The sequence below is a fragment of the Asterias amurensis genome, chromosome 19, assembly GCF_032118995.1.
Source record: "Asterias amurensis chromosome 19, ASM3211899v1".
Lineage (NCBI taxonomy): Eukaryota > Metazoa > Echinodermata > Asteroidea > Forcipulatida > Asteriidae > Asterias > Asterias amurensis.
In genome coordinates this window covers 7,739,100-7,750,095 of record NC_092666.1, presented here as the reverse complement: position 1 = coordinate 7,750,095, position 10,996 = coordinate 7,739,100, and the positions used below count along the sequence as shown (strand labels likewise).

Here is a 10,996-nt window from a genome sequence, read left to right as displayed (position 1 = left end):
GTTACAGAGAGTGCAGGATGTAACAAAGTTCTGTTAGATACGTGGTGGTCTGAACGCAGACCAATAGCTCCGTTAACGCACAATTTAGTCAGATCATGGAGGTAGAAATTTCTACCTCCATGGTCAGATGCACTACAGAGAAATTTACTACAGCAAAATGGCCAGCGAAAAAGGTTGCTTAGACCATTTCTTCTCCTTTGAAGAAAGCGGTGCAATTGAGAGGTAGGCCTATTTTAAATATCCGTTTATTTTTATGGCTTACACTTATTACAATAAGGCCGAGTAAAAAAAAGAAACATGTTTAGTGTCTGGGTTTCTCAAAACAAAGGAAGGAGGAGGGGCTTTTTTATTTTTTAATTTAAGATAGCCGCCATGAATGTCAAATATCAATTGGTTTTTTTTTCTGCTGCTGAAATACACAAAACATTAATGAAACAGTTTGGTCAAGGCATTCAGACAAGACATTCGGTATTTTTTTTTTTTTTTTTTTTTTTTTGCTGAGATCTATTAAAATAACCCCTTTAAAAAAAAAAGAAAAAAAAAAGGAGGTGTCCTGTAAAAAGGAAGCGGGCGGGGACGCTAAACATTTCTATATTCTATTTTTACTTGGCCTAATATTATTATGTTTTGGGTATTAACACACCCACAGAGCCTATTTGAGAATGCTGTGTACAACTCTAAATTGGTAATTGGTGATCACAGTTGGTAATTTAATCCTTTTATACAGTCGAAAAGTTTTATCTTATACAAAATGACAAGTTCTCTAAGATTTTGTTGTTTTCGCAATCTTTTGTTACCTGCTGTAATGTAGTATGTAGACTGTTTTAGAACTGCATTGGTGTGTATCAACTATATACAGTTAACATATTTAATAATAATCTTGCACTTCTTTGGCCCCCCCAAATTTAATCATTGCCCCCACTTGCCCCCACTTGCCCCACCAAATGAAAATGTCTAGTTACGCCGCTGTTAGTTTGGTTCCCTTATCCACTATTCGTCATTATAACACACCTCTTGCTTTTTCTGTATTCTGGTTGGCTGAGGTCACGTGGGATGAACTAATATAGTCTAGTGATCGCGCGCGCAGGTTATACGGGAACTAGTACCCGAGCGGGCTCTAGTCTTTGAAAATAGTGCCCGGTTACAGCGCCCTCTCTTGACATGAACCGTGAACAGCACTACAAAACTTAATTTCTTTTCCAGATTTCTGTTCTTCTTTGACATTTAAGCCCGAGCTGGTTTATAAAACACATATTGACCGGCATAATTCGGTAACTAGTGTACGTCCTATTCCCCTCGGGCCTGTGAGTGACCAGAAGAGGGGCCAGACGTACACTAGTTACCTTATTGCCAGTCAGTATGTGTATAATGGTACCATCAAATGCTACAACTGAATGAAGCGGGGATTGGTACTTAACAAAGTTTCAACTTTCCTTTCCAATGGCATGAGCTTCAATCCCTTACCTCAATTAGGCCAAGTAAAATAAATAACATGTTGCTCGTCCCCGCCCGCCTCGATTTTGGCGGCCGCACCGATTTTTTCAATTATTTGTTATTTAAGAAAAAGGAAAAATAGAATTGAAGGTAATTGAAGTCAGTTTACAAATTATTGATAGCTATTTCAATTGTAGGCCTACCCTTCATTTTTATTGAGCAATTTCATCATCTTTCTTACATGTAGGCCTACAAAAAATGCTATCACAACTCACAATAAGAAACTTTGTACAGGAACACACACAGAATTTGAGGACATACAGAACATACTCATAAAACCATAAAAACATCTTCAAATACGATATGGCAGCCATCTTTAACATGGTGGCCATCTTGAAAAAAATAACAAAAAAAATGAAAATAACAAATAACAAGGACCTCCCTCACCAACTTTTTCAAAAAATTCGGACGAGCAACATGTTATTGGTTTTACTTGGCCTTAGGGGTTATAATTAGATCAATGTCCTTTAGCGTTTTATTCCCCTGCAATCATTTGATCACACACAAAGTTCAGAAAGCAATCTATTTGTTAATGACATAAGAATCTTTGACAACCAGTTTATTTTTATTTATTTATTTTGTTTTATTGTTGAAAGTTATTCTGCACATGTATCAACACAAAATTACTTGCAATGTGGAAAGTAACTTAATAATTATTAAATTAAGTGGTCATTTTTATATAACTTACAGTATTTGGGGAACAGGTACTTCTGGAAACTATTATTTGTTAATAGGGATCTAACAGTAACACTTTGGGCCTTCTTAAAGCCATTGGACCCTTTCGGCGTTTAGATGGTTGATTTCGAGACCTCAAGTTCTAAATCTGAGGTCTCGAAATCAAATTCGTGGAAAACTACTTCCTTCTTGAAAACTATGGCACTTCAGAGGGAGCCGTTTCTCACAATGTTTTATACCATCAACCTCTCCCCATTATTCGTCCCCAAGAAAGGTTTTATGTTAATAATTATTTTGAGTAATTACCAATAGTGTCCACTGCCTTTAAACCAACACATACAACTTAAGTGTATAGTACTCCAGAAAGTAATTTTTACACAACATCTAATTCTAATCATGGCACAAATTCATGAAATGCACTTGTTTTTGCAGGAAAAAAAGTTCAAATTGTCAAGACAAAGCCAACATTGTTCACAAATCAAATTTACAGAGGAGAAAATGCCAATAATTTTTACAACAAAGCATGTTTGTTTTCTGGTCTTGGCTGGGTCTTGGTCTATCCGAATTGGTGGCTACGGCTACAGCCGTTGCCAGGGGTGTTGCTAAGGGCGTCCTATACTTCAATGCACGACGACATGGCGATCCAGCCGTAGCCGTAGCCGCCAATTCGGATACGGCCTTACACCGTTGGAATCTCAAAATTTGTTAACTTGATGCTACATGTAAACATGCCATCTAATTGTATAATAATTGTTGTAAATATTGAAGTCCAATTCACTTTTGTGTATCAATCTTGAAAGTAAGCAACACACAGCAAACAACTAGTTTGCTATATAGCAGGAATTAATAGATACAAACATTAATCATAATATAGAAGAAAACAAAAAACAATTCAATATTTGTTTTTTTCGCTCTAGTTCCAGTGGAACACAAAACATATTACAGTCCAAAAGGTATATATACCTGTATGTGTTGGGCACAGGGCATGGTGATTGTTTCAATTAAAGATAGCATCAGAGATGATTCTGTTGTTTTAAGTTTTCTTTTAAAGTCTATAAACAAGTACATACTATATATATAGTATATACTTGTTTATAGACTTTAAAAGAAAACTTAAAACAACAGAATCAACTCTGATGCTATCTTAAATTGAAACATTCACCATGCCCTATGGTTTTTAGCAGTCACTTAGTCACTATAGGCATTTACCATTGAATCCATAGTCTGATATTACAGAGAGGTTTGATCCAGGCTTTTATGGGCTTCTTGTGAAACTCTTGGTTTTTGGTTCATATTATTGTTAATTTCATTCTAGTTGATAATAAATGTTTACACTTGTTTTGTATCAAACTTTGCTACACAAAGACTCAATTTAGTTATATACTCTCTTACTGTAAAAGAGTGAAATGAAAACCACTCATTTTGTCCGCCATACCACTCTTGCAAAGAGTCATATGGCAGATAACTCTTTTTGGAGTGAAAGACGGGTACTTTCAACTTGATTTAGAGTGACTTTCACACTCAAAAGAGCGAAACTGACGCCACTCGGGCAAGAGAGTGAAATTATCACTCTTTTACATTAAGAGAATATGCTTACATTTGGAAGATATCACATAATAAGGCTGAAATTAACATTAACACTAGAAATCTTAATTAGTATTTCATAGTTTTCAACCTACGACTGTAATATACACACAAGATTGTGAATGCTTAAACCAACACATACAACTTAAATGGATAGTACTTCAGAAAGTAATTTTTACACAACATCTAATCATGGCACAAATTCATAAAATGCACTTGTTTTTGCAGGAAGAGTTCAAATTGTCAAGACAAAGATGCTACCTACAAATTAACATGCCCTCTAGTTGTAGGCCTATATGTGTATCAAAAGGTTTTGACGTCCAATTCACTTTTGTGTATCAGTCTTGAAAGTAAGCAAACACAGCAAACAATCTAGCAGGAATTAATAGATACAAACATTAATCATAATATAGAAGAAAACAAATAGCAATTCAATATTTGTTTTTTTCGCTCTAGTTCCAGTGGAACACAAAACATATTACAGTCAAAAAGGTATATAGTATGTACTTGTTTATAGACTTTAAAGGAAAACTTAAAACAACAGAATCATCTCTGATGCTATCTTAAATTGAAACATCCACCATGCCCTATGGTTTTTAGCAGTCACTTAGTCACTATAGGCATTTACCATTGAATCCATAGTCTGATATTACAGAGAGGTTTGATCCAGGCTTTTATGGGCTTCTTGTGAAACTCTTGGTTTGTTGGTTCATATTATTGTTAATTTCATTCTAGTTGATAATAAATGTTTACAATTGTTTTGTATCAAACTATGCTACACAAAGACTCAATTTAGTTATATACTCTCTTACTGTAAAAGAGTGAAATGAAAACCACTCATTTTGTCCGCCATACCACTCTTGCAAAGAGCCATATGGCAGACAACTCTTTTTGGAGTGAAAGACGGGTACTTTCAACTAGATTTAGAGTGACTTTCACACTCAAAAGAGCGAAACTGACGCCACTCGGGCAAGAGAGTGAAATTATCACTCTTTTACATTAAGAGAATATGCTTACATTTGGAAGATATCACATAATAAGGCTGAAATTAACATTAACACTAGAAATCTTAATTAGTATTTCATAGTTTTCAACCTACGACTGTAATATACACACAAGATTGTGAATGCTTAAACCAACACATACAACTTAAATGGATAGTACTTCAGAAAGTAATTTTTACACAACATCTAATCATGGCACAAATTCATAAAATGCACTTGTTTTTGCAGGAAGAGTTCAAATTGTCAAGACAAAGATGCTACCTACAAATTAACATGCCCTCTAGTTGTAGGCCTATATGTGTATCAAAAGGTTTTGACGTCCAATTCACTTTTGTGTATCAGTCTTGAAAGTAAGCAAACACAGCAAACAATCTAGCAGGAATTAATAGATACAAACATTAATCATAATATAGAAGAAAACAAATAGCAATTCAATATTTGTTTTTTTCGCTCTAGTTCCAGTGGAACACAAAACATATTACAGTCAAAAAGGTATATAGTATGTACTTGTTTATAGACTTTAAAGGAAAACTTAAAACAACAGAATCATCTCTGATGCTATCTTAAATTGAAACATCCACCATGCCCTATGGTTTTTAGCAGTCACTTAGTCACTATAGGCATTTACCATTGAATCCATAGTCTGATATTACAGAGAGGTTTGATCCAGGCTTTTATGGGCTTCTTGTGAAACTCTTGGTTTGTTGGTTCATATTATTGTTAATTTCATTCTAGTTGATAATAAATGTTTACAATTGTTTTGTATCAAACTATGCTACACAAAGACTCAATTTAGTTATATACTCTCTTACTGTAAAAGAGTGAAATGAAAACCACTCATTTTGTCCGCCATACCACTCTTGCAAAGAGCCATATGGCAGACAACTCTTTTTGGAGTGAAAGACGGGTACTTTCAACTAGATTTAGAGTGACTTTCACACTCAAAAGAGCGCGAAACTGACGCCTCTCGGGCAAGAGAGTGAAATGTTCACTCTTTTACATTAAGAGAGTATGCTTACATTTGGAAGATATCACATAATTAGGCCTAAATTAACATTAGAAATCTTAATTAGTGTTTCATAGTTTTCAACCTACGACTGTAATATACACACAAGATTGTGAATGCTTAAACCAACACATACAACTTAAATGGATAGTACTTCAGAAAGTAATTTTTACACAACATCGTATCATGGCACAAATTCATAAAATGCACCTGTTTTTGCAGGAAGAGTTCAAATTGTCAAGACAAAGATGCTACCTACAAATTAACATGCCCTCTAGTTGTAGGCCTATATGTGTATCAAAAGGTTTTGACGTCCAATTCACTTTTGTGTATCAGTCTTGAAAGTAAGCAAACACAGCAAACAATCTAGCAGGAACTAATAGATACAAACATTAATCATAATATAGAAGAAAACAAATAGCAATTCAATATTTATTTGTTCGCTCTAGTCCAAGTGGACCACAAAACATATTACAGTCCAAAAGGTATAAAGACAACTAAAATAACACCTCACAACACAGACTGTTGTAATTTTATAGTTGTTTTCTCCATTGTCCGTTTTGGATCGAGTTCGTAGTGTGATGTCACAAAGAGGTATGATTCCTATATGCCATCGGCGTCTTGTGAAACTGCGTTTTTTGCAAACTGAGACACATCCAAACATTATTTTATTTTTCACGATTTTCGTTTTTGTATTAATTGTCCTTAAATACATAGTAATCATAACGAACTTGTTTTACTTTCTGTACAAAAACCAACAGATGTTAACTTCAGTCCAGTTGATATTTAATAATACACCAGGTTTACATCAAACTACGCTATACACAGGCTTAATTTAATTGTATTCTTTGAAAGATACCTTATCCCAAAAGGCTAACATGATTATTATCAACACTAAAAATTTATCTTATTTTGTATATCATAGCTTTCAATCTACAGCTGTATAGGCTAAGCCTGTAAATGGATTAATGTTTAAACCAATACATACAAATATAAAGCTTAAAATGTATAGTTATAATTCACGTAAGTATAGAGACTAGCTACCGATAAACATTGATGAGTAATATTTCTAGCATACGATGTATACATGGTACAATTTAATTGAAGGCACTTTGCTTTAGAAGCCATATTCAAGTTCAAATTGTCAAGAACAAATTCAAGCTGATTCAAGATTAAAATTAACCAGGAGTGCCAATTACTGCGGTATTCTTCGTTGTTTGGTTTGGATTCAGTCCAGTGTGATGTCACAGGGAGGATGATTCTTATAAGCCCTTACTAAGGGCTCCCCTATAGTATGGGGGATTTGTGAAACTCTGCATTCTTGGAGAGTGAGACATTGATCCAAACTATACTTAATTTTGTGTTGTTTTCATTTTTGTATTTTTGTCCTAAAATACATAGTAATCATAATGCTTAACTTTCTGTACAAACACCATCAGGTGTTAATTTCAGTCCAGTTAATATTTTATGAATTAAACCGGGTTTATATCAAACTACGCTACACACAGGCTTGATTTAATTGTATACTTTGGAAGTTACCACATCCCACAAGACTAAACAAAAATTATGATTATCATCAAGACTAAAAATCTTATTTTGTTTTCCAAAGTTTTCCAAACTATCTACAATAGGCTAGGCCTGCAAATGCGTTAATGTTTGAAATAATGCATACAACTATTACAATAACTTCTCACAGTTTTTCTAACAGACTAGCTACACTAATAACAATTCATGAATAAGATTGTTTGCATAAATTTTTTTTACATAAAAGGCACAATTTTATGAAAGGCATGTTGTCCGAGGAAAACTATCAAGTTGGAATGTTTATAAGTTTATTATCATGATTTATTTGATAAGGACAGTAAAATGTACATTTGAGCTGATTATAAACCAATAAGAAACCAGAGAGGTGTAAATAATTACAAAATCCTCCTCTAAATCACCCTTAAAGGGTAAACAAAAATATCTCTCAATGTGTAAGTACCGAGTGGACATAAATTATTTGAATGTACATAATTTGCTGAAGTTGGTCATATAGAGCAAGGACACAGTCCAAAAGAGGACTGACTAACATCCAATATAACATAGCACTACTCTGAGGAATAAGACATAGATGTTTCTGATGTCTACTTGCAACAATCAGGCAACAATTACAAACTCTAATCCATCTTTATTATATTACAACATCATTGATTAATTGCTACGATGCTATAAAGATTTATCATCCATTACGTGCTAATCCACCAAAGAAATGCTCGAACTGGAGGTTATATCAAAACCTTTATATAACACCCAAGCAGATCCTTGCCAGTTGATTGGAGGATTGTCCGTCACGTGATAGCAAATAAAAGTACCATTGCACGCTGAGTCACTCACCGTGCTTTTTCGTTCCATCCGAAAAGTACCATTGCACGCTGCCAGCGTGCAATGGTACTTTTCGGATGGAACGAAAAAGCTGAGTAAAAAAAACATCACTGCGTGCGCGTGTCTTTGGTAACGCAGCAGTGTTACTGCAAGGCATATTATGTAAAATTACTAGCATTCGGCTTCTACAATTAAAGATTGTAGGCCTACGCTTTGTTTGTTTTGAAAGTTGTATCTTTCAATCAAAATGACAAAGATCTACTTGGATGTTATATAAAACAAATAATTAATGTTTTTCATTTGTGCAATGGTGCGAATATGTTCATTCGTTGAAAGCTGGAATGTTCCATTCAACTCGGCTCCGCCTCGTTGAATAGAACATTCCATCTTTCAACTCATGAACATATTCGCACCATTGCACTCATAAACATTCATTATGTGTATAATAACCTATGCCCAGTTTTTTTTTATTGCACACTGCGTATTGTGAGTGTCAATGCATCACGCTCCGCATACAGACAGTGCAAAAATTACTTTCTAAACTTTGTGCGTGTACATGCTGTTCATCGCGAAAAAAAAACATTCTAATTTAAAACTTTGTGCTATGCACGTGTGACGCTTGTCATAAAAAATACTTAAATTTATTACGGCCAACTCTTTGTTTAACAAAATGGCGTACCTAAGCAATTTTAAGAATTAGTGACGCTCCTTTAATCCGTAAACACTTTGCTAGTCATTCAGCAGTATATTTTTCCGTATGCCACTCCCGCTTGGGGGATAACTTATAATATTTAGCTATCATAACAGTTGTAGGGGTTTACAGATAAAAATACATGTCTTTATAAACAACTTGACAGCTGGGTGCTGTTTTATAACCATTACATCTCAAACAGGAATGCATCATATTGCACCAAACGTTTTCTTTGTTCATTTTCTCATGAACTAAAAAAGCTGCTTACTTTAATGGTATGTAACAATGTAATAAGAATAGTGTGAAAGGTGCACCATGTCTTTTACCACTCTTTTGGTACTGAGTATTAAATCTACGATTGATAACAAGAGGGGTATTATTGTTGATTGTTTTAAGAGTTTAAGTACATTCAAGAAGAGAGCTGGGCCCAATTTCATAGAGCTGCCAAGCACAAAAATTTGCTAAGCATAACATTTCTTCCTTGATAAAAACAGGTTTACCAACCAAATTTCCATGTGATTTTCAGGATAAGCAAACAAAAGCTGAACACCAGTAACAATCACTATGCAACAAATGGAAATTTGGCTGATAATCCTGTTTTAATCGGGGAAGAAATTTCATGCTTAGCAGCTCTATGAAATTGGGCCCTGTTGAGCTGTTTTAGTTATTTTTTATAATCATACCATGGCTGGTGGCTGACAGATGTTAATGAGCCTCACCTTTTGACTGACAGCAACCAGCCACCAACCCAGTCATTACCATGCAGTAAATACCAGCTCCTCACACTGCCAATCCGTTTAAAGGCACTGGACACTATTGGTAATTACTCAAAATAATTGTTAGCATAAAAACTTAACTGGTAACAAGCAACGAAGAGCTGTTTACAAACATTGTGAGAAATGGCTCCCTCTGAAGTAACGTGGTTTTTGAGAGAGCAGAAGTTTCCACTAAAATATTTGAATTTGATTTTGAGACCTCAGAATTTGATTTTGAGGTCTCAAAATCAAGCATCTGAAAGCACACAACTTCGAATGACCAGGGCGTTTTTTCTCTCGCTATTATCTCGCAACTACGATGATACAGGTTTGTTATTTTGTGCATATGCTGAGATACACCAAGTGAGAAGACTAGTCTTGAACAAAAGTGTCCAGTGTCTTTATAACACAGATTGAGAGGGAAGGGTTAGGTGATTTATATTGCTGACATCATGCAAGAAAAACTTAACTTTGTAAAAGATGTTTCCATTTGAATCTGATATGAACCTGATCCCTTCCAATCAGCCTCAAAATGGAACAATAGGAGTAGTGTTTTTTTAGTTAAAAAATAGTAACAACACAGCTTTTATTTGTTCCTTTTTTCTTAAATTGGTAGGAGCAGGTTTTTTTGCATTACTCCACGTGCATCAGCAGTGACAAAGACACATGACCACAAACACTCAAGAGCTGGAACCTTTGTTTACCTTTTTTGAACAATTGTCTGTTGTTTGTCTGTTAAAGAACAATATGCTTGCTACCTTTCCCTTCAACAACTCAACCAGATCATTCCTTTCTACCCTCCCCAAGTTTGATGACAAAGTGTTGAAAGCCGCCTCTCCAAATGGACCAAATCTCTGCATCCATATGACTAGCATGCAGAATATCTGGCCGTTGACTCTCCCAGCACACTCACTCCTCACTGCAGTAAGTTCACTATTTATGATGCCTAAATAGGTTGCTAAGTCTTCCCACTCTGGACCTAGCTTTTTAGCTAAATCTCTAAGACATATCTCAGCATCTCCTTTCGTCTGAAAGTAAATACATACAATTAAAATTCCATTATAACAATAACACTTATAACAAAGATATTGACAAAATAGGGACAGCGCCAATATAGGGCTAGATAGCTCAGTTGGTAGAGCGCTGGCACGTTAATCTGGAGGTCGTTGGTTCAAATCCCTCTCTAGACAATTCTTTGTTCAACCCCCAAAATCAACGATAACACATGTTAATGTTTGTTTAATTACTGAGTAATTGAATCATACGTTACCAGTGACTCATTGTCAAGAAACTGCAAGATTGATTCAGCATCTGTTCTTTCACCACCTGATTAAACGAAGATTGAATCATGAGTTTAAGAAAGACAATTACGATTTCACTTTTATATAAATACAATTTATGTTCTAAACTTTTAAATATGTGA

General features: G+C 34.8%; 1 protein-coding gene across 3 annotated transcripts in view; it reads right to left on the bottom strand.

Moving 5' to 3' along the window:
• Positions 1-2,052: 2,052 nt before the first annotated feature.
• The window catches only part of LOC139951235 (uncharacterized), a 90,446-nt gene continuing 81,502 nt past the window's right edge, over positions 2,053-10,996 (bottom strand). For all 3 annotated transcript variants that reach the window (XM_071950011.1, XM_071950012.1, XM_071950013.1), the window contains exons 25-26: positions 10,844-10,899; positions 2,053-10,601 (exon numbers count right to left, since the gene is read on the bottom strand). In XM_071950011.1, the coding sequence (XP_071806112.1) occupies positions 10,254-10,601; positions 10,844-10,899 (404 nt within the window). In that variant the 3' untranslated portion in view covers positions 2,053-10,253. The remainder of the gene's footprint in view (positions 10,602-10,843; positions 10,900-10,996) is intronic.